The sequence below is a fragment of the Notamacropus eugenii genome, chromosome 1 (assembly GCF_028372415.1).
Source record: "Notamacropus eugenii isolate mMacEug1 chromosome 1, mMacEug1.pri_v2, whole genome shotgun sequence".
In the NCBI taxonomy this organism is placed as follows: Eukaryota; Metazoa; Chordata; class Mammalia; order Diprotodontia; family Macropodidae; genus Notamacropus; species Notamacropus eugenii.
In genome coordinates, this window is record NC_092872.1 from 475522536 (window position 1) to 475546147 (window position 23612).

A 23612-nucleotide genomic window follows, 5' to 3' on the forward strand; every position below is an offset into this window, starting at 1 on the left:
ACCACCAACATCACCACACGGTAAAGAGAAAACAGGAAAGAGAACCACCCCATTCCAGCAAAACTGGCCAGGGCTGAACTCATTTCCCTTTTCTTTATTCAGACAGACATACCAGCTGATCTATCCAAACAAAAATAGATTTTTCTCTCAGAAGCCTGCCTGCAGGCCCTGGTGCCCTGCTTCATCCAGGGCCAGGAAGTCAGCAGCACCTTACCACACTGGTGCCCTGTACAACCCTGGTACTGAGGCAGGCTCAAGTTCATTAGGAAGTCAAGGACACCTCCTGCCTAGTTTCTATGGCTGGCAAGGAGGATCCTGTGAGACCCTCTGGCAGGACTGCCCCTGTGGCATCTTTGCTTCTTCACATCCTCATTGTGTCCCCTCAGTCGTCAGTCAGTGTGATAACATCATACTCGATGCCTTGATGCTGCAGCTGCTGGATATGCTCTGGCATTGCCTCTTCTGTGTTGAAGAGGCCCTGGGCCTGGGCCATGGCAGCATCAGCCACAGCTAGCAGGGGAGCAAGGTGTTAGTCTCAGGAGGTTGAGGTCCAGGTCCATTCCTTTCTTTTGCTGAATTGGCTGATCCCAGAATCCCCTCCATTCCCCGTCCTCCTCTCGATTCTCCCCAGTCCTGTACCTGTGACAGCTGAGTGGGCAGCAGCCTCTAGCTGGGCCTGAGTGACAATCTGTTGTCCTGGAGACACAGGGACATACTGGATCTGGGGGCAAAGTGAGAGAGGGGACTGAGTCTCCCAAAGGCCCAGGCCCCTCTCCCTTCTGGTCCCACCACTCCTACAATTTTCTGTTCTAGTACCTGGGATTCCTGCAGAAAAGGAGTCCCCTGCTCATACTGAATATGAGTGATCTGTCCCTCTTGTACCTGGCAACAAGAAGAAAAGTCACTGCAGGGGCAGAAGTTTGGTTGGCTCCTCCCACCACCATTGAGCCCTCCTTTCTCCTTTGCTCCTGAGGCCTTTCCTCACCTGAATGTGATGCCCCTCAGGAACTACCACATACTCTTGGGGGAGAAGGTGCTGTACCCCATCCTGAGAAATAATATACTGCACCTGAGAAAGTGGAAAGGAAAGTGATCACGTGGAACCAATTTTCTGCTATACTTTTGATGGGGAACTATTCTGAGCCCAGGCAGCCCCCGTTCTCCCGGAATTGTTAGTCTCATTGGAGAAAAAATACATCTTAGAAAAGATGACACATATTGGGTCTGACTGTGCAAAGGGGCCTAAGATAGGGCTATGACAGTTTCGACATCTAAGGGGAGTGAGGAAGTAAGACAGGAAGACATCAGAGGTAGGGACTGAGTTGTCTATCTTGAGACATTTGACTTCTCTGGGCATCAGTTTCCTCAAGTGTAAAATGAGGGTTGGATTAATCTTTAATTTTGCTTCCAGCCCCAAATCCTAAGCTCTTATGAACAAGGGTTGGGGAGGTTGGAGACAGAGGAACAATGAAAAATCTTACCTGGTTATCTGAGGTTACCAGGTGCTGTACCATCTGTCCATCTGCAGTAGTGATCTCCTGGATATAGGTGGCTTCCTCCTACCAGAACAAACCCAGCTCCTGTAGAAACTAGTCCCAGTCTAATCCCTTCCTGCTAGTCCCATCTCCCTCAATCTGCCTACAAATCCCAGGCCCCTTCTTAGCCTCACCTGATTGGATACTGTTTGTTCCTGTGCCACAATGATGTGTTCCTGACCCAGGGCTTGCTGGAGCCGATCAGAGCCCAGCACTCCATGACTGGACTGTAGGGCAGCTGGGGAGGGAAAGGAGATAAGAAGGAAGAGATATAGGGAAGGGGAGGTAGGATGGGGTTGATTAGTAGGCCAAAGACTTAGGGAAGTGTAAAGACTTGACCTGGTGTTGTACTCCCAGCTCCCCAAGCCTGGCCTACTCTCATACTGAAAGTCCCTAGGCTGGCTCTGGGGAAGAACATACTTGTGAGACAGCCTTGCTTAGGCCATAGAAAATACACTGTCTTTTATTCCCTAAGAAAGTGCCCTTACCCAAGAGAATGCCCAATTATACTCCCCTGAATCCAGTCAGTGACTTGGAATGTCCCTGTTACAAAGTGGAAGGGGGAGGGGAGGGAAGGAGAGCTCACTATGCAGTGTAGCCAGTGTTTCATCATCACTATTGAGGATGATGGTCTGGGTGGAGGCACGGGGAGGGGCCCTGGGCACTGGGGGGCCCGGCTTCCTTCCATCTGGGCTGTGTAACCGTTGTATGTGGAATTTGAGGTGGCCATTTCGGTTGAAGCTGGGGGGCAAAAGGGGAGAAGGGTCAGACAGCCCCAGCCCCCTGTCCCCAGTACATTCTCCTTCTACTGTCCTTCCCTCCCTCCGCAACCTCTTCTAAGTCTCACCGCTGCCCACAAAGGTGGCAGGAGAAGGGCTTCTCATTGGTGTGGGTGAGGGTGTGTCGCCGAAGGTCCTTCTTGTTCTTGGAAGCAAAACTGCATTGGCTGCACTGGTGGGGCCGAAGGCTTGAGTGCTGGACCATGTGGGCCTGGCAGGTACCCAAGGAGACAGTGAGCATCACAGAAACTAACTTTTACATCACCTTTCCCTAGGAAATGGGCCCATAGAGCTACCCACCAACATGAAGGCAGCTGCAGAACAATTTTAGAAAGGTAGCATGGTATAGTGGCTAAAGTGTTGGACTTAAGAGACAAGGAAGTCTGGGTTCAGATAGCATCTGGGACTATGAACATCAACAAATCACCCTCCCTGTGCCTCAGTTTCCTGCTCTGTGTGTGGGGGAAAGGGTTTTGGATTAGATGGTTTTCAAGGTTGCTTCTAATTCTATGATCCCATGGAAGGGAGGGCCAAGAGGGTTGGGTTCTATCCCTGGCTTCTACTAACTAATTATGTTACAATGGGAATGTCATTTCCTGCTCTGGGTTCCAGTTTCTTTAGCTGTCAAATGAGGATAATATACTTCTAATCTCACCAAGCAGTTTTAAGTGTCTTGTAAGCAACAATAAATATGCATGTAGCAGGAGCTGGGATTCAAATCCAAGTCCTCTGCCTTCAAATTCCATGCTATTTCCACTATGCCATATTTTGTTCTAATTTGGTTTTGTGTATTAAATCACCACAAGCTTGCGATGCAACCCAAAAGTCACCTGCCTCTGTTACCTTGCCAACATAAGACCCAGGGAAAAAAAGCTCATTTTAATGTTCAACTCAACCAAACATAAGAATTAGGAAGATAAATTTGCTGTCAAAATATCACATATACCAGGCATATATGTATCACGACCTAGAGATCTAACCAAAAGAACAATGGGCTCCAAATCATCAGACTTGAGCTCTCTTCTTTGCTCTGTCCCTGACTGTCTGACTCTTGGCCAAGGCAACCCCCTTCTCTGAGCCACTTTTCTCAGCCATCAAAAAGGGCTATTGGTGACCTGGCCTGGTGACCTCAGGGCACTGTTAGAAAGGTTAAGATTGTGAAAAATACTATACAAATGTGAAGGATTATAATCATAACAGAAGCATACATAATTGAGAGTTGAGATAGTATTGGCTTTGTGCCCACAGTGAGATCATGTGTCTAGGGTCTCCTACATCAGTCTTATTACCTACCCGAACTTCAGGCCACAGGTGAGCAACAAAGGGGCAGTCGGGGCACTTGAAGGTGCTGGGCCCAGTGTGGGCTCGCTTGTGGCTCTCCATTTCGGCCCTGCCTGGGAAGGCCTCTGAACAGATCTTACAGGAAAACTTCTTGGTGGTAGTGGCAGCTGCTGTTGAGGACGATGGGGGTGGCGAGGGAACCACCAGGCCCAAGGCTTTTGTGGCTGGGAGAGGTGGGGAAGTTGAGGTAGGTGGCCCTCTGCCCTCAGCTGGAGTAACCCCAGCCCTAAGGGCTCTTGCTGGAGAAGGAGGTGCAGGGGGGCCATCTCTGCTCATTGGCCGACCTCCACACTGCAATAGGGGCCACTTGGCCCCAGGGTCTGGAGTATCGGAAGCCCCTGGACCTGAGAATGAAACACCTCCATCTGCACTCAGCTGTGGGGAAAAAAAAGGAGACAGTGAGGGGAGCTATGGAACAGAGATCTGTCTGATCTGGGAAAGGAGAAGCAGAAAACAAAGGCGATCAGGACAGAGACTGAGCTGGATTAGAATGAGAAAGGGGGAGACCAAAAGGGGGGACACAAAAGTCAGGCTGATTTGGGGAGAAAGGTTGAGGAAAAAGAGAAAGACTGAGAAACAAGACTGAGATGGAGAAGAGAAAGCTTGGGAGGCAGGAGGGTACAAGTGAGGTCTAGGGAGGAAAAAAAGGCATAAGCTGGAGGGAGAGGGGGGAGGAGCAAGGATGAGTGGGGTAAAAGGAAGAGGAAAGAAGACAATGAAAGAAGACAAGGAAGGGGAACCGAGAAGAGAAAGAAAATTCTGGCACCAGTGTGGTGTCAGGACTATGGCTTAAAACACAGAATAGTGGGCTCCTGGGCAGGAATGGAATGCACGTAAGAAGGGCTAGTAAAAATGCATTTGTTGTGAATCTTGTGAACCTAACCAAAAGGGCTTTACACTGAAGGGAAGAGACTGTTCACACCTACCAATTTAGTTAATGTACGAAACTATAATGTAGGAAATGTTAGTACCCCAAATTCACAATAAACAGAACAAGCGATAACAATCACGGCTTCCTGTGGCTATAAATGGAAACACAAAGTGAAAGTAACAAGTCATGTGAACAAGAAATCCTAATAAAAGAAGGCAAATCTGATCTAAAATTGGTGGGAGGAGCCTCTACTGGAATATACAGCTCCTTAATCAGAAGGAACCAATAAGGAGCATTACATATATTAAGGCATCTTTCTGTGTGGAAGTCCAAAAGCCAGAGTGGGGAACCATGGTAGAAAGACTTTGGGTAAAGATCGCCAGACTCGGAAACACGACAATATTACAGCTGGCATATACTAAAGAAGATGGGACAGAAATAGCACACAGATGAGTTTGGGAAATATCATAAGCCTGGAAAAGCAGTGATAGGAGACTGGATATCTTTTGGAACTCTGTGAACAAATCAGAGTAGCTAATGATTTCTGGACTTATCTTCATAATTTCATCCTTCAAAGGTGGAAGAACCAATGATAGTAAATTCTATTCTGAATTTGATGCGTAACAATAACCAAGAACTAGTTGATGAAATAGAAATGATAGGAACACTGGGGAAAGGGGTCACTTGCTCTTAGAATTTGTGACAGAGAAGAAGAAAGCTGGGCCCAATATGACATCTACCTTATGTTACAGGAAAGGTAATTTCAAAAGATTCAGAGGACAGACAGGAACCCATGGACTAAAATTCTACAGCAGAGGCAAATTTAAGAGGAAAAATAAGCTTTCAAGAGTGAATTTCTGAAAATACAAAGAGGAGCATTCCAACGAGAAATAAGAGAGGACACGTAGAGACCAATGTGTACATGCAGGGAATCCATCAGCCAATTTAATTTTTAAAAGACACGTATAGAAGGTGGAGGACAAATATAAAAGTGTGGGTTGGCCCTACAAGAATTTAGTGTAGAGAGTTAAAAAAGTTCAAAATGAGTGAAGATGGGAGGAAAAGCTAAGGATAAAAGGTGTTTTATTTAGGAAAAGAAAAGAATCAGAAAGGGCTAGGGATCAGTTTGGTGTTTATGGGCTGACAATAATAGGTCAGAGGATCACAGATTTAGAGCCAGAAAGGGCTGCAGAGGCCATCAAGTCCAGCTCCTGTATGTTACAAGTGAGAAGACTGAGGCTGAGAGAGGTTAAACCCAAGGTTACACAGCTAGCTAGTAATGTCTGAGGTAAAAAATGAACTCAGGTCTTCCTGACTCCATGTCTAGTGCACTGTCCCCTTTGTGGAGAGAAAGCGTCACTACTCAATTCTTATTCTGCTTCTGGTTTTCTCTCACCTTTGGATTAGAAAAGACAGAACAAAAATGGCCAATGGGGATGTGAAACCAAGGGTAAATAAGTGGAGAAAAAGAGAGTACCTGTCTGTCTCTGGAACCCTGAATGGAATGTTAGATATCATTGCTGAACTGCTGTCAGCAATTTCTGAAAGATCATAAAAAATAGGAAGGGCACCCACAGAACTAGGGAAAGGCAAGTGTTTGATTCTCCAAAATGGGAAGAAAAGGGTCTGTAAACTCAAGATCAATGAGCTTGATTCTGACGTTTGGCAAAACTCTAGAATATTTATTGGTTAAAGAATGGTTAATGAGCATCTGGTAAAGGGACCACAAAGAATTAGCTAGGCTTCCTCAAATACAGGTCATATCAGAATAACCTTATTTCATTTTTTGACTGCGCTACATTTGTGGATCAGGGAAATACTGCAGATAAAATTTCCTTGGATTTTAGTAAAGCATCTGACATGGTCTTTCATGTTCTTCTTGTAGGAAAGACAGTCCAATTTGGCTTAGCTAGATAGATTCACGAATGGTTGAAGAGCCAGACCCAAAGAATAGTGATCTGTGGCTTGATGTAAGCTTAGAGATCATTGAACCTATTTTGAAATTTTCCTAATGACTGAGGAGTGTCATTATTGTTATATATGGTTCTATATAAACACTGAGTTGCTCATACTGAGGTATATAAAAAGCTGCCACTAAAAACGAAGAAAAGTCTCTAGGGAAGTGGCCTGGGAATCTATCCACTTCTGTGCTGGTTAAAATTATGGGTGACTCAGATAAAAGCAAACAAGCCATACATATAAAATTTTCAGGTGGCACAAAGCACGAGGAAATAATTGACACTTTTCACGACAAGATGCAAAAAGATCTTGATAGGCTAGAATGGAGGCACTGAACATGCAGCCTGTAGCCTGAAGCCCGAACCAGATGAAAATGTAATTAGGAAATATTTAACAAAATAAATAAAAATACAATAAAACATGTATGGTTTGGTTAATCCTGTTTCTATCTGAGGTTGACACCACTGGGCTAGAACATGGGGCTAAATTTAATGAGGTTTCATCTATTCCTATTAAATTTCAAGTCTTACACTTAGGTTCAAAAATCAACTTGACAAGTACAAGATTGGGGAGACATGGTTAGACAGTTCATCTGGAAAAGATCTGGGGGCTCAGTGAGAGTCAGCTGTCTCCTATGGTAGCAAAGAGAGGCTAATTTAATCTTATTTTGCATTAAGAGACGTTTAGTGTCCAGGAATAAACAGGTGCAGAATCATTGTGTTCTGCCCTGGTCAGACCACAGCTGGAATACTGTGTTCAGGTCTGGAGGCCACTTTAGGGGAGGAGGACATTAATAAACTGGACAGCTCCAGAGTAGGAGAATCAAAATGGCAAAAGGCCTGAGATTATGTCATGAGAACACTGACTGAAGGAAATGGGGATGCTTAGCCTGAAGCAAATAAGACTTAGGTGGGATGTGACAGCTGTCATCAAATATCTAAAGGGCTGTAATGCACAAGAAATATCTGCCTTAGTCTGCTTGACTCCAGAGAACAGACTTAAAAACGAGTGGACGTTGCTAAGGGGCAGATTCAGGCTGGATGTTAACATTTCCTAACAATCAGAGCTGCCCAAAACAAAAATGGCTAGTCTTGAGGTAGTGGGCTCACCCTTACTGGAGTCTTCAAGTAAAGGCATACTGACTACTTGTTATCTATGCTGTGCTTTCTTGTTTAGGGCTCGGCTGGATAAGAAGCCACTGAAGAAGCCCTTCTCAAACCTCAGATTCTTCCATCTTGTTAAGTGAGAGTGAAGGGGATGGAAAGCAAAGGGTGGGAGAGGAGAGATAGGATGTTAGAAGAAGGTGGAGGAGGGAATATCACCTTTCTCCCTCTCCTCCCTCCTCACTTTAGCTATTATTTAGAAGTTCACAGAGAATTTTAATATCCATCACCTCATCTGATCCTACTGATAGTTCTAGTAGATAGGTTCTCTTTGGGGCAGGTATCTTGAGGGTAGGCAGTAAATAGGTTGAGGGTGATAGGAAGATAGAGGACCTTGTACAGTAGTCAGACAGAAGTATACTTTTGGGACTGGGGGGAGGCTAGAGAGCCCCTTACCTCAATGTGATGTAGCTGGGTCCCATCTGCTGCCATGATATAGTGGGTGCTAGGCTCCTTCAAGGCGTCACTCACAACCACAGCCTGCGCAGCCTCCCCTGGGGGCTCCTGGCTATGGGTACAGGGAAATATGGGCAGGGTTGAGAAAGAGTCACAGGATTTTAAAAGAGGTAACAGGGTTTTGTGAGCACATTATTCATAATATGGGAGAAAGAATAGGGGACTGGGATGCAAGAGATCTGGGCACCCACTTTCTCAGGGTTTGTACCAGAGCAAGCCACCTCCTCATTTTCGGCTTCAAGTAAAACGAGGGTGAACTAAACACACTCTCCAAAGTTCCTTCCAATTGTAATAGTTTAATTCCATGATGTATCCTATGTCCAAAAGCTGTCAGAGATGAGCACTACAGTATAAACCCAGGGTTGTCCATAATGGGCAACATGCTGCCCTTAACACTCAAATGTATAATACGAATCTCTGAATTGTAAAGAGGATTTAGATCCCTGAATCCCCAAGTCAGAAGGCAAGGTAAGCAGCACCTCGATGGCCTTAGCTGGGTAAGGTCAAAGTAGGGGAGTTCTGGAAATCTTAGATAAGAGACAGAAACAGGACAGGAGAGAATCTGAGATGCAGCAGTTACAAATGATAGGCACCGAGAACACTTCTTCATTAGAAAAGTCTATGTCCAAGGCTAAAAAGAAGGTTTGAGAGATGACAGGATTCCTAGGGCACGACCTAGGAGACATGAGCTGAATTGGGACAGAAGATGACCTCCCAGGGACAGTCAGAGACAGATTCTGATAACCTTTGGCCTCACAGGTCCTCACATGCAACTTCGACTTGACAGAAATTCCACCTATAATCCTGACACATGGTTATTTGTCCTTTGACCAATTATTTCCAGTGATACAGTTCTATAAGGAAGTTTCCTTTCTTATACTGAGCCAAAATATACTGAGCAATGTCCACCCACTGGTCTGTTTTGTCCCCAAGGCCAAGTAGAATGACTTTGCTTCTTCTTCCCCATGACATGAAGACAGCTAAATTCCTCCTGAAGTTTTCTCACCTTCAGGCTCAACATTCCCATTTCCTTCAACTGATCCCTGAATGACACAACTTCTTGTTACCTCCTCCCCCTCCTGGTCACTCTCCCTAGCCTGTCAATGTGCTTCTAAAAATAAGGAACGACCCTCCAGATGGGGCCTGCCCAGGTTGGAAGATGATGGGACAATCAGCACTCCCCTGCTCTGTACACATGAATTTCATTCGTGTCAACACAAATCTCATTAGCTTTTCGGTTGCCACATTATTTGTCTCAATGCCAAAGAGCCAAAGAGGATGGACATAGGACCCTCATAAAACAGATCCTAACTCCTCTAGAGACCAAACTGGAAGCCAAAGTCAGTGTCTGACTCATTTTCAAAGGGTGGAAGGTAAGGGAGAGTGGGTAGAAGCTGGGGATTAAGTGAACAAGAACCATCAAATGGATGATTTTTTTTAGTGCTTTAATCTAGGCCAAGAAAAAAAAGCAACTGAGCTTAGTATGACTGGGACAGTGGCATAGCTAGACAATCCTTAAGAGCCTACAATGTGCAAAGCACGGGGCTAGAGGATAATACAAAAGAAACAAAAACCATTTTCTGTCTTTTAAGACAAATGTTTTCCTTGATTTGAGGAGGGAAAGAACACTATGAACACTAAGGTAATTAGGAAAGACTCCTCACAGGAATCAGCACATAAGCTGAACCTTGAACAATAGCCCCTGTGAAAAAATTAGGGTGCTCAAGCAGACTCCAGTTTCCATAAATTAATAGTGTAACATAGCTTTCAGAAAAGCTGATATGATCTTGGGCTGCATTAAGGGGAGGACTGAGCAAAGTGAGGTCTCCATTTGACTCTGTCCTGGTCAGTGCACATCTGAAGTGCTGTGTCCAACTCTAAGCACTATGCCTTTTAGCAAGTACACTGATAAAAAAGGAGCATGACCAAGAGGTTTCGAGAGGCCATGGCTCAGAAGGGCCAGGCAAAAGTCTAGTCAAGAGTCAAGAGAAGACTTAAGGGGCACAGGATAGCTCCCTTCAAGTATCTGAAGGGCCACCATATTGTTCTGCTTGGCCCCAGAGACTGCAAGGTGGACTTTTGACTTAATGTAAAGAAAAAGTTCCTAACTTTTCAAAAGTGGAATGGACTATCTTAGGGATGTCAGAGATTGCCCCATCACTGGGCTTCTTTGGCCAGAAGCATGATGGCACCTCATCGGTGATGACATAGGTGGCAGGGTTTGAGGGTGGAGTGGGGTGTGGATATTCCTGTTTAGGCATCAACTGTACTAGACCTTCTTTAAAATCATTGCCAACTGTGAGATTCTGTTCTTTGGTGTAGTCAAAGAACTTCCCTCCTATTATAGAAAGAGAGATACATATCTGAACCATGGGTGGGCATGTTAGAGAGCAGGGTGGGGAACAAGCACCACTGGGGAAGAGAAGATAGAAGAAGGACTAGAATCCAGGTGCTCTTTGGACAAGAAACGTGCCTTCTGTATTCCTGTATGGCAAAGAGTGGGGACATTTCACTGTGAACCCAGCTAGGGTATGGGGGGGGACTCACCTGTATGGGGTTCCTGGGGCCGAGGTCCCCTCTTCCATAGGAGGAGCTGCAATGACGCTGTAGCTAGTTCCACTGTATGGTACTGGGGCTAGGGTGATCTGCTGCAGGTCAGACACTCCCATTGGTCCCTCCCCAGTAAAGCTGCCCCCAGACTCAGCCACATGCAGGGTGACCACCTGCGGAGAGGCTCCTGGGGGGCTGGGTTCTCCAGGAGGGGAGGAGAGATCTGCCCGGATGCCATCGGATTTCACTACAGCCACCTGCCATGGGAGTAATGGATTGTTACCAAGGGGGATGATAAGGCAACTCTCTGTCCCTTAAGTTTCACCATGTACTGTCCACCCAAACCAGCCAGCTCCATGCCATTCCCTCAACATACCAGACTCATTCCCAGGCCCCACCTCTGCTCAAGTCGTTGTTTCCTTCTGCCACCATGGAGAGAGCACCCTCCCAATTCCTGTCTACCTAAGGGCCACCCATCTGGGATGCTGAACACAGAGCCTAGGAGCATGAGCACTGGATGTGTGGCTAGGAAACTAGGGTTCTAACACCGACTGCTGTGGAACCTGAGCCACAGGATCAATGAATGTAGAGCTAGAGATGATCTCATCTAACCCCCTCTTGGCTCAGATGAGGAAGGAACTTGTCCAAGGTCATTATGCTGGTAAGTGGCAGAGTCACAATTTGAACCCAGGCCTGGTGCTCTTTCCATGACAGCCCTGGTTGTCACCTTCCCCTTCTGAGTCTCAGGCTCCTTATCTGTTCAATGACACTTTCTCTTAGAGGGATGTTTGATAATAAAGATTAAGGTGCTATCGAAATGTTAAGTGGGGTTATTCTGCAGCATCACCTCCTCTGGGAAGCCTTCTCTGTCCACAGCTGGGGCATTAGCTTCCCCTCTTATTCTCTATTAGTAGTTTAAAACAAAGATGCTTCACCTGTAGCCCATGGACTTTTTTTAAAAAATTGTTTGATAATTATTTTAATATAATTAATTTTCTTTGTAATCATATGTGTTTTATTGGTAAATTTTAAAATATTCTGAGAAGGAATCCATAGGCTTGACTAGCTTGCCAAAAGGGATCCACAAAACAAAAAGTAAGCACCCTGATTTAACAAGTCCAGGTCTTACTACCTCAAGTGGACTCCGAGCTCAGCAGGCACAGAGAGAATGTCCTATTTTTCTCACCTCCAACTGTTCATAGCAAGAGACTAAGCATATAGGCAGCTTGAGAAATACTTGACATTTGGGGGAAAATGTGGGGTCTCCTGAGAATTGGGATTTGGCATAAGGAGCTCCCTTACAGTCCCACCTGCAGTGCAGCTCCTCCCAGCTCCCGCTGGGTGCTCATATTCAGAAGTAGGTCTAGAGCTGTCTGAGTGGCCAAGGCTGTGGACTCTTCAGCTCCTGAGGGAGGAGATATGGGAGAAAATTGGTAACCCAAGAGCCCAACTCTCACTGTTGCCTTGCTCCCTGCCCCTCAAACCCCCTCTAGAGACTTACCTTGCTGGTAGATGATGGTGGCACCCCCTAGGGCCTCCGGACATAGCAGAGGGGAGGTCTCAGGAGGTGCTGATTCTTCAGGAGCCTGAGGAACACGACATGGCTTTGGGTTTTATCCTTTACCTCTCCCAAATAGGGCCCTGTCCTTACCACCCCCAGCCAAGGCCCTGTTTTCATCTCCTCCAGACTGGGTTCTGTCCTCACCTACCCCACTCTCCACCCCTGGCCTGGCTCTGGTTCTAATCCTTCCTCCCCTATCTCTCTGCCCCTTACCTCTGGGGAGCCTGGTGGGTCAAGGGTGGCAGGCCCAGGCAGTACAGGACACTGCCCATGCTGCTGCTTTAGCTCCTCTATCTGCTGCCTAGAAAAGAAAGGGCGGCGGCGGCATGGTGGCTCCTCAGGGTGGCGCCGACCCCACTCCTCAAAGCTGGCCGAGTGCCGGCAGCGCACGTGCAGCCGGAGGTTCTTTTTGTGCCTTGTAGTGAAGTGGCAGAACTCACAGGCAAAGGGCTTGGCTCCTGTGGGAAGGAAGAATGGAAGGGAGGAGGGACTGCACACCTGGCAGCATACCCAGTGGCACCCCCTCCCTGTTCACATGCTCTATTCAGGGAGGGCGGATCAAACTTCACAAAGAATTATAGACAAGGGAGAAAGCTCAGGACACTGAATGTCAAATCTGAAATGGATGGCAGAGGGCATCCAGGCCAACTCTCTCATTTGGCAGAAGCAGAAACAGTGAACCAGGGGGCTAAATGATTTGCTTAAGACCACACAGCTGGGACAGCAAGACCTGGAGCCCTGCTCTTTGCCGCCAGACCTGGACTCTTGGCACTAGAGGAGTTCTCAGCCTCTCCAGGTAGGCCTGAGGTCCCCAAGGAGGTGAGGGACAGGCTGGGCCCCTTCCACAGTGTGAGTGCTGAAGGCAGGGCTGGATGTGGTTAAATGACTTGATTTCTCATCCTGTCTCTGCCCCTGACTTGCTGGGTGACTTTTCAGCACGTCCCTTCCCTTGTGGAAGCCTCATGGGCTTCCTCGGTCAGATCCTGTTTCCACTACCTCTCTTGAAAGGCTGTTGTAAGGACTGATTGAAGCAATGTATACAGAAACACTTTGCAAACTGTAAACTATTATGGTTAGCACAGGACCTGAGCACAGAGTAGCTTCTGGACATGTATGTGCTGAAGTAGGTTTACTTTCTCTTACCACTCATAAACTCTTGTCTCCTCATTTCAAAAGGCCCTTTAATAGCCTCTCCAGGATGTCTCCGTTCTTAGGCAGTAAATTCCTCTGGGATTAGGGAATTCTCTTCACAAAGCAACTTGTGTCTATAAATATTGACTTGAGGATTTGGGGTGGCTGGATAGTTTGAGGGGAGGGCAGGAAGGGAAGACCAGGTGGCACAGGGTACCAGAGCTGTAGGCACACTGGAGGAGGTGTCAGGAATGGCAAGCTGACCTGTGTGCTTGACAGCCACATGAGAAAGCAAGAAATCTTCTCGAAAGGTCCGGTAGGGGCAGAAGCTGCACTTGAAAGGCTTGTCACTGACGTGGGAGAGCTGATGATTTAGGAGAAGCTTCTTGTCTTCGCAGACAAAGTCACAGAACTCACATTTGAACCTGGGAGTGGGTGCAAGAGTAACTGGACAAGCCAGGAAGGCAAAGCCCTTGAAGGACAGGATCAAAGGGCACTCCCCCACTCCCTCCCTTGTTCTCTGTCCCCATGGAACTAACACTGACTAGGAAGAACAATAATGTTTACTAGGATCATTATGGCTGACACAGCATTCTACAGTTTACAAAGAGAGCCCACAGAGTAGGCAGTATAAGAATTACTATTTCCTTTTGACAGAGTTTTCCAGCAAAGGCTGAGTGAGGTAAGGTAACTTGCCCAGGGTCCCAGAGCCATTAACAGTAGCAACATGAACATAGGTTTCCTGAAGGGACTTTGGGATGGTACCTGCGGTTTGCAATGGCTTGGATGTGTGTCAGTAAATGCATCTTGAAAGTGTATCTCTTCTTAAATGACTTTCCACACTGCAAATTATAGGATGGAGAAAAGAAAATAGGATTCATGCCCAGCAGAGATACCCCCACTGTGACTAGTCTCAGAGTCTTTCCCCTCAGATCTACACTCCCAACCCTGCCTGCTCCTTTCCATGTGACCCCATCCATCCACCTTGTCACACATGTGGGGCTTCTCGGTGCTATGTGTCTTCATATGCTGCGTGAGTCGTTTCTGCATGGGGTAGACTCTGTTACACACTGGGCATGGGAAGGAACTCAGTTTTGGGGGCTGCAAGGAAACAGGAGGAGAAAGGATGGATGGCACAGCCCATAAGACATATCTTAATTTCATCTATAAAAAGACCTTGGCCAAATGCCTCCCAGCTCAAACCCAGCCCAGGACTCTGGACTCACAGGTTCCGGCCTCTTCTTCCTGTAGGGGAGAGACATGTACAGAGTTAGTGACTCCTCCTGACCCGTATTCCCAGTGGCCTAGTCCCAAGGGCCCATCACCCCCACCTCACCCAGACATCTCTCCATTCTAAGAGCTTTCCTCAACCCTAAAAGTGACCTTCCCTACCCTACAATTAAAACATTCGTGGTACTTTATGGCTGCAAAGCTTTCTCTTGTGAGGCAAGTCATATTAGTTTTATCATCCCTATTTTTCCAAAAGATGCATCTGACATCTGCCATGACTGACTCCAGGTCACAAAGCTCAGGCTTCCTGACCCAAGTCCAGTCCTCATTGCAAAGCCATTTCTGAGCCCTCTCTGAACCTCAAGTTCTTTATCTATAAAGTGGTGATAATAACTCTTGCATGAGACTTTCCTCACTAGGCTATTGTGAAATTCATAATGACATGTGTCAGGTGTCTTGTAAAAAAGGGTTGCAGTGTCAGGCATTCTCTTCTTATCACCCTCCTTGTTACTTGTGTGCTAGAACAGCTGCCTCCCTGTGAGCCCCCTAAAGGTACGCTGGCCCCTACTGACCGGTCCCGGCTGTGCACTGCAGAGTGCCGGACGACGTCCTTCCTGTACACACTGGTGTAGCTGCACTCCTCGCATTTGTAGGGTTTGCTGCCCACATGGTTGAACATGTGCTCCTGGAGAGGCAGGCAGGGTAACAGGCTGAGAGGGGGCCCTTCCTCATGCCAAGGACTCAGGCATCCAGAGTCAGAGGCCAAGATCACTCATTGCCCTCCCTACCAGAAACCCTGAAAGTTCGCTGAATACAAAGTAACCAAATATGTCACCATCCCAGAATGTCAGAGCTGGGAGACCCTTAGAGCACTGAATGCCAGAATTAGGACTTTGAAAAAGAAATGTCTGAGCAGGAAGAGGCTTGAAGGATCATGTAATCTTGTCACTTTACAGAGGAAACTAAAGCCCCAAGAAGGGAAATGACTTGCCCAGGATCACAGAACTAAGCCCCAAAGTCAGGCTGTCTGACTCCAGAACTGGCCCCTTTTCTGTGACACCACCCTAGTGCTCTCCCCTCCCTTCCAGGAACTCCCTCTCTTGCACACCTTGAGAGAGGACCAGCGGCGGGAGCGGTAGCTGCACTGCAGACATTTGAAGAGCTGGGGGTCTCCAGCCTCATGGGAGTTAACGTGAAAACGAAGGTCCTCATGGGATAGGAAGCGGGAGCCACAAATTCGGCAAAGGTAGGGTCTCAGTAGTGGTTTGGGGGACTTATAATAGTATCTGGTAGGAGTGGAAGGAGCTGGGTTTAGTAATGGAAAATGAGGTGGAGGGGGAACCAGCCCCACACAGGGCCCTCTCCTACAACCACAGGGTACTCCTCCCCCCTCACCTTTGCCCCATGTACTTGCGGTACTTCTTGCCCAGGAAGCGTCGGGAGGGCCGGCCACGTCGTCGGGGTGGTATGTCTGAGTCATCTCTGCTATTAGGAGCCGTATTCTCTGCATCTGACTGGCTTACACTGGGCTCCACAGGCCCCTCACTGTTCCCACAGGGTTCTGGGCCTGAGGAGCTAGTGGCCTCAGGTCCTTGCAGCTCTGGGAGGCTTTGTCCACTCTGAGAGCTCACCAGTGACTCTGCTTCCACACCTGTAACAGATCTGACACTTTACAGACATGCCACAAACACACTGGATAAACTAAAGACACGTTGTCAGAGATACGGCAACCCTGTGCAAAGAACACTGGACTCAGAGTTAGGAGACTTGGTTCAAGTCCCAGTGGCCTCCTAGCTGTCTGTGTGAGATCTGGGGCTAGCCACTTCATCTCTCTAAGTCTTAGTCTCCCCATTGTAAATTGGCAAGGTTAGGTTAGATGATCTCTAAAGACCCTTCCAACTATCCACATTCTGTGACTCTGTGAAGTCAGCATAATCACAGTAAATCAGAGATAACTATGTCTCCCTACCTACCTTCAGAGGTGTTCAGGTTCAGATGAGATAAGAGAAGGAAAGATGCTTGGAAAAGTCTAAAACATTTTACCCTCAAGCTTTAAGGGATACTTATGATAATAAATAACTAAAATTTCTAGAGCTTTATGGTTTATAAGCTGTAATAATATACTGAAATAGGTAATATAAACATATCATCTCTATTTTATTGATGAGAAAACTGAGTCTTTGAGAGGTTAACAGACTTTTTTATAGCCACAGAGCTAGATTTCAGAACTGAGATTCAAAGGTACATTTCAAGCCTAGAATTACTTCTACTGTATTATGCTGCCTGGATTCAATATGCCACAGCTTCCTTCCTACCTCCTCCCCACCCCTTTGCTCCCAACCATCCCAGACCCCCATCCCCTTCCTCCAGTCTCACCCTCCACAGGAGTGGGGAGATCTAGGCGAGGTAGCTTTCGAGGCCTCCCAGGCCTCCTTCGGGGCCGTTCAGCACTAGATGTGGGTATGGGACGCTGGGGACGTGTCTGCCGGGATCTGGGTTCATCTTCTGCAGGGTTGTAATCACTGTCCTCTAGCAAAGGGAGAAGAAAAGATGCTATGCTAAATCTACTCCTACCCCCACCAGCCCTAGCCCTCACCTTCTCCCCTTGAATCATCCAGCGCTCACCTTCCAGATCATCAATGGCTCCAGCATCGACAATGTCATCATCTTCTTCATCCTCTGGCCCTTCCTCCTCCTGGGGTTTAGAAGAAGGCCCCCACTTCCTGGAACGCCCCTTCTTCAATGCTGATGTTGTAGAGGCTATGGGAAAGTGAGGCAGGAATCCATGGCAACTTGTTCCCAGGCCTTAGTCACCAAGAGACCCTGCATCCCCTTCCTCATCCTGTTTGTGGGCACCCACGCTCCTCCAACCACTAATTTAGAGCATAGCACTTTAGCTAGAGAGAACTTCAGAGGATAAGTGGTAGCACACTGGAGCAGGAAGTGGCATTAGAATCCACTATCAGAATGGAAAGGTGTCTTGGAAACATCTGATTCAAGTCTCATCTTAAAGAGGAGCAAACTGAGGGGAAGGTGGTAAGTGCTTTGCTCAAGATCAACCCCCACAAACCCATGGCACAGCTGGGACTCTAGCCAGGTTCCCGCTGCTGCAGCTGGCTACTGGTCATCTCCCACGCACCAGGGCGGAAGTGCCTCTCCCGCATGTGTCTGAGCAGGGTGCCCTTAGAGCTGCTTCGGTATTGGCACATTTTGCACTTGAATTGCTGTACAACCACCACCTCCATCATGGCCTCTAGGCTCTGCAAGTCTGGCTCCTCCGAGGGGCCTGGAGGGGGCTCAGCAGGCAGGGAGCACTCCTGTGCCTCAGCTGGCTCTAAGCAAGTAGAGGTAGATGTGGGGCCATCAGACAGAGCCTCAATGGCTGCTAAGCTGTGGGCCAGAGCAGAGCTGGACATCGGGGACACCATGGGGGCACCTGTTGAAGCAAAAGGATAAGGACTGCCTCACTGTTCTCAAAAGAAGCCCTGACTGCTCTCCCTTCTTCCAAAGAATCAGAAGATGTCAGAGTGGAAAAGATTGTTGAGTCCAAACCCCCTCATTGTAAAGATGGGGCAAATGATGTCCGCAGAAAGCATGTTACTTTGGCAACATCAACGTTAGTGGATGAGCCAGAACTGGAATTCTCAATTCCAGGTCCACTGTTCTCCTTCCCATATATTTCCCCTTACTTCTTCCCTCCAGCTCTCCCCTTAATCCCAGTGATGAGTTGCTCACCATCATCTGGGCCCTGAAGAATCAAGTACTGGGTGGTTTCAGCGCCACCATCTTCTGCACTTGTCACTGCGATGCAGCCTGGAATACAACCAAAACTCAGGACCTGTCACTCGGCCCCTCTCAGAGCCGACGGGTTCAAACCTTCCTCTGGGCCTCAGGTCCCTTTACATTCCTCCCTCTCCTGCACCATCATCAGCGGAACATTCTCCAATATCCAGCTCTAGTCTCACCTCCCCCAGAAAGCTTTCTCTGACTGGTCTAGTCCACTTTCTACGGCTCTTACTGGCACTTGGGTACATACCACAGTATACACACTGTCATTTAACTATTTCACGTATGAGGCTTGTGGAACTAGAAGGGATTTTGGAGACCATTTAGTCTAACTCTTTCATTTTATTGATGAGAAAACTAAAGACTAAAGCAGGAAAGAGACTTGTCCAAAGTCACACAGCAAATTAATGAGGTTGGACTAAGACCTGGGTCTTCTGAGTACCAGGCAAGGACTGTTTCTACCATGCTACACTGCCTCTGGTAGGTACATCAGAGCCAAACACTGGGAACTGGGAGGCCTGCTGAGTCGAAGAAAGAGAAATGGACTAATCCCAATGCCCACCCAATCAGTTCCCCAAGCTTACTCTGAATAAGATCTGGCCCAATAGTTGACTCAATGATCTTGTCAATAGCAGAGCCCAAGTCAGAGGAGGAGGCAGTAGAGTCAGAGACCAGCATGGCAGCATCGGCAAGGACACTGGAATGCACTAGCACTGGGGCTCCAGCTGATCCACTTGACACTAAAGCTGATGGGCCAATGGAGGATGAGTCTGGCAGATAGCCCTGAGGGGTGGCATCCCGGCTGGAGCTGCTTTCAGACACTTCTTCCTACAGGTCAAATTAGAGTGACATTCAGCCACACCTTCTCCAATACCCTCAACCCCAGACTTAAGGATCTGCTGGTGACAAATTGAGGGCACTTTGAATTGTCTCCAGTAGTGGGGATGCCAGCACTGGGTTATGCCCTCTCTCACCTAAGGTTACCACACAGTGGGTTTGCAAATAGGGTAATTAAGAATAGAGTCTATGGACACACTAGATCTCCTAAAATCCTTGAACTTTCCTATTTGTGAGGCTCTGTTCCCACTGTTTCCTACACCCAGAATTGTCCTGCTTCTTGAACAAATCAAATAAACAAGGACAGCCCCTCTAATGTACTGGACCCTTCTCTTTCTACTAGGGCAGATGAGTGCTTTCATGGCTATAGGCAAATCTCAGTGAGGAACTTATCTGCAATTTATAATTGTAGAGAGTAGCCAGGGGGCACAGAGTGGCTTGCCACATAACCACTATGTGTCAAAGGCAAGATTTAAAGCCAAGTCTTCCTGACTTTAAGGCTGGATCCCTATCCACTATACCAGTGATTCTTCAACTTTTTCCAATGATAAAACCCTTCATTTTAAACAAAACTTTGACAGAACCCTTGTAGTAAAATCTTCTAAAATTATTTTTAATGACCATTAACAAACAATGTTAATGTTCACCATAAAAAAAACCCAAAGAACCAACTCAGGGTGTTCCACGATTCCTTATAGCACAGTTTGAGAAACTATACTATTTCCTATTGCCTCTCTCGCTTTCTTTATCTACTGAATCCCTATCCATCCTTTAAAGTTCAATTCAAATGCCCATCTCTTCCAGGGAGCTTCTCTTGATCCCCAATGACCTCCACCCGAGATTTCACAAAACAGTTTTTTTTTAACCTCTTCAATGCACTTAATTATAATCTGACATATAACAAGGTGTTTATGTTTTCTGTCTTAGATTGTAAAAGGACTCTGTCTTATCTAGGTTTCCCCACTGTTTTGCACTTAATTACTTATTAAATTTATTGAAATGATGAATGGAGTATAGCAAGAGATTATCCCTCAGATACATAATTTACTGTGGGGGTGGGGAGGGGTGTCTAAACTAAGGCCCACGCCCACCGCAATAAGGCAATTCTTTCTTCCCTTCTTTAAATATTTATATTAAATATTTAACGAGAAAAAAGGGAGAAAATAACTGAATTAAGGAATAGTGGACATCAGGAGTAGGACATTCTTTGGAAATAGAGGACAGGAGAGCAACTGTTTCCTTCAGCCTTCTACCTGGGAACTATGGCCATGTTCTTAATCCCAGAAGGATCCTGGTGGGGGACAGCCCTGATGGGCCACATAGCTCAGAAACTGAGCGCTGGTGCAGTTTCTGCTTCCCAACTGGGCACTGCCCCTTCCCGGTCCTTACAGCCCCCTCCCAAGCCCCATCCTGGTACCAAGGAACGGCTGCCATGGTCTGAGCTCTGCCCCACCACAGAATCGTCTGCCTCTGACAAGAGGCCGGGCCCTGGGGCAGCAGCAGTGGCATCACTGCTGTCGGCTGACACGGCCTCGGAGGTGCCCACGTCCAGCCCGCTCTCTGAGGGCTCCTCCTGGGCAGGCCGGGGGGCCGCATCGCTGCTGCTTTCCACTTCATTCTCCTCCATCGATGGCCCTGGCTCGCTTAGGCACCGGGCACGAGCGCCTTGGGAGAGTTGGCCTCACCAGGGGTATCTCTTGGGGTGCTGTGCAGAGGGTCCTGGGGGAGCTCTGCACCCAGGGCCTCACAGTGGCCCCTGCCTCCTGCCCACTGGGCACAGCACAGCTGGGCAGAGCCCTGGGAAAGCAGAGGGTTTGCTCTGGGGCAGCAGGATCAGTGCGAGGTCTGGGGCCTTCACTCTGCAGGGGAGTAACAGACAAGAGGGTATCCATGAGCCAACCTCTCCCATAGGCTAGCCCACCTCCCCCAGCCCAAAGAGGAAACTGAGGCACCAGCTGGGGTGGAAAGAAAGGGTGCTGGGAAAACAAGAACCAGGAGCCCTGGGCTCCCAATTTTGGAGGCACCATCCCACCCAAGGGAGACCGTGGCTCTGGCCACTTGGCCACACTGCTCCTCACTCCAGCCCCAGGCCGTGAGTCAAGCTGGCGCCCTGGATCAGTGGTATGGTCCTTGCCCCCCAGCTCTCCCCCGGCCCCAGGATCAGTGGTACAGTCCATTGGCCCCCTGGGTCAGTGGTTCGTTCCCCACTCCGTGCCCCCCTCCCCCTCCTTCCCCCAGTGGAGGGGGTTGACTGCCGCGATCCCGGGGCCTTGGCGGCTGAGGGCTGTCCCCAGCGCTGCCTGCGCTCTGGGCCCGACGCCATCTTGTGGAGGCACTGGGTTTCCGCTCAGGCAAGTGCGAGAGCGACTAAAGGATCGGGGGACCCCGGGGCCCTGTCCGGGCAGCCCCGCCGGCCCGGGACCTCGTCTCCAGTCACCGCTGAAGCCCATAATCGCTGCTTTACAGGGGACGTGGGGAGGTCTGCCCCCAACTCGTACTTACTCGTTGTTTTCTCTCCCGGATTCCTCTCCCGCTCCGGCATCGACTCGGCCGCCATCCTCCTCCCCCCGCTGCGGAAGGACCCATCGTCCTTTCAAAAAGCCGGATCTACTTCCACGTCGCTGCGGAAGGGCGCGGCCGGGAACTGGCCTGGCACCGGCATCCAAAATCCCAGGCCTCCTCAAAGATCCCAGGAGTATATGCGTTTATGTCTGTCCCCGTTGTCTGGGGCAACGGGGGGGGTCCCTCAGGTCTTGGGGACTATTTTCCTTCTACTGCGTAGGAATCCATTACGAGCTTACGTTAAGCGTGTGACGTAACACCTGGGTCCCTTTACCTCGGGGCGGAGGGTTGGCGGGAGGGGCTAAATTGGGGAGATGCAAGCCCATCCTCTTCTGACGTCATGATAGGGCAAAGCTCTTGGCCCCTCCTTCCCTCTGGCCCTCCGTCTGCTGAGCTAGGGAAGGGAGAGCCCTTCCACCTTGACTTGGCTGGAACGCATCTTAAGGACCATGTAGTGCCACGCTCTCTTTTTGCAGATGAGTCTAGAGAGGGGAAGTGAACGGATCAGGAAGCTGACCCTTAGATAGATACCCTGCAGTGGGGTGCAGATAGGGAGCTTAAAATCATGCCTCTGTTGCATGCTCTCGGTGCAGTCTTGGGCACTTAACCCATCTGCAAAATGAGGGGATTGAATTACGTAGATTACGTGTGTTATAAAAAGAGAACTTGATGGGGCAGTGACAGAGGGCAAGGTCTTCCCGGGGAGAGAACTGGGGCCACGGGACCTGCCCGACCCGTAGATTGTATCCGGATGGTTTCAGCCTAGTGCCTTCTGTTCTGACTTTAGACAGTAGATCCTTCTGTTTCAGACTTTGATTCCCTATTATTATGTAAATTCCTAAAGAGGAAAATAATGATTTGTTATCAGGGGTTCTTAACCTAGGCACCGTGAACTTTGAATTTTATTTTATTTTTGCTAACTGGATTTCAGTTGAGCTTTCCCGATTCACTTTCCTTGTCGTGAAGGGAAGAGGCCGGACTAGATAGTCTGTCTCTTCCAGCTTTTAGCATTCTGTGATTCTATTTCATTGTGCAATAAACGTTTGCGAGTATACACAGCGCTGTGCTGCCCCTTAGGGCTGAAGGAGACACAAAGGCAGCGCTGGGGACAGCCCTCAGCCGCCAAGGCCCCGGGATCGCGGCAGTCAACCCCCTCCACTGGGGGCAGGAGGGGGAGGGGTACCGAGTGGGGGACGAACCACTGACCCAGGGGGCCAATGGACTGTACCACTGATCCTGGGGCCGGGGAGAGCTGGGGGGCAAGGACCATACCACTGATCCAGGGCGCCAGCTTGACTCACGGCCTGGGGCTGGAGTGAGGAGCAGTGTGGCCAAGTGGCCAGGGCCACGGTCTCCCTTGGGTGGGATGGTGCCTCCAAAATTGGGAGCCCAGGACTCCTGGTTCTTGTTTTCCCAGCACCCTTTCTTTCCACCCCAGCTGGTGCCTCAGTTTCCTCTTTGGGCTGGGGGAGGTGGGCTAGCCTATGGGAGAGGTTGGCTCATGGATACCCTCTTGTCTGTTACTCCCCTGCAGAGTGAAGGCCCCAGACCTCGCATTGATCCTGCTGCCCCAGAGCAAACCCTCTGCTGTGCCTTGGGCTGCTTTCCCAGGGCTCTGCCCAGCTGTGCTGTGCCCAGTGGGCAGGAGGCAGGGGCCACTGTGAGGCCCTGGGTGCAGAGCTCCCCCAGGACCCTCTGCACAGCACCCCAAGAGACACCCCTGGTGAGGCCAACTCTCCCAAGGCACCAGTGTCTAACTTGATTAGTTATGCATTAAAAAAATCATTCTGAGAAGGTTCTGAAGCCTTCACCAGAGGAGCAAAGTGGTCCATGACACCTCAAAATAAGGTT

At 48.6% G+C, this 23612-nt stretch overlaps 1 protein-coding gene across 3 annotated transcripts; it reads right to left on the reverse strand.

Moving 5' to 3' along the window:
* Window positions 1-21: 21 nt before the first annotated feature.
* On the reverse strand, window positions 22-20826 carry ZNF335 (zinc finger protein 335). Of its 3 annotated transcripts, none has more exons than XM_072632364.1 (27): window positions 20617-20826; window positions 18947-19190; window positions 18312-18389; window positions 17716-18012; window positions 17202-17336; window positions 16953-17105; window positions 15987-16227; window positions 15685-15862; window positions 15149-15261; window positions 14573-14591; window positions 14331-14447; window positions 14112-14188; window positions 13611-13771; window positions 12429-12673; window positions 12156-12240; window positions 11965-12059; window positions 10652-10911; window positions 8045-8156; window positions 3608-4030; window positions 2383-2525; window positions 2122-2276; window positions 1670-1773; window positions 1482-1559; window positions 986-1069; window positions 817-882; window positions 640-721; window positions 22-510 (listed from the first exon to the last, which is right to left on the reverse strand). In XM_072632364.1, the coding sequence occupies exons 1-27, from the start codon at window positions 20824-20826 to the stop codon at window positions 383-385; spliced, it is 4083 nt and encodes a 1360-aa protein (XP_072488465.1). In that variant the 3' UTR covers window positions 22-382. The 3 variants fall into 3 exon arrangements, with proteins under 3 accessions (XP_072488465.1, XP_072488464.1, XP_072488466.1); XM_072632363.1 differs by having other exon boundaries at window positions 15972-16227; XM_072632365.1 differs by lacking the exons at window positions 18312-18389; window positions 18947-19190; window positions 20617-20826 and having other exon boundaries at window positions 15972-16227; window positions 17647-17722.
* Window positions 20827-23612: the final 2786 nt, after the last annotated feature.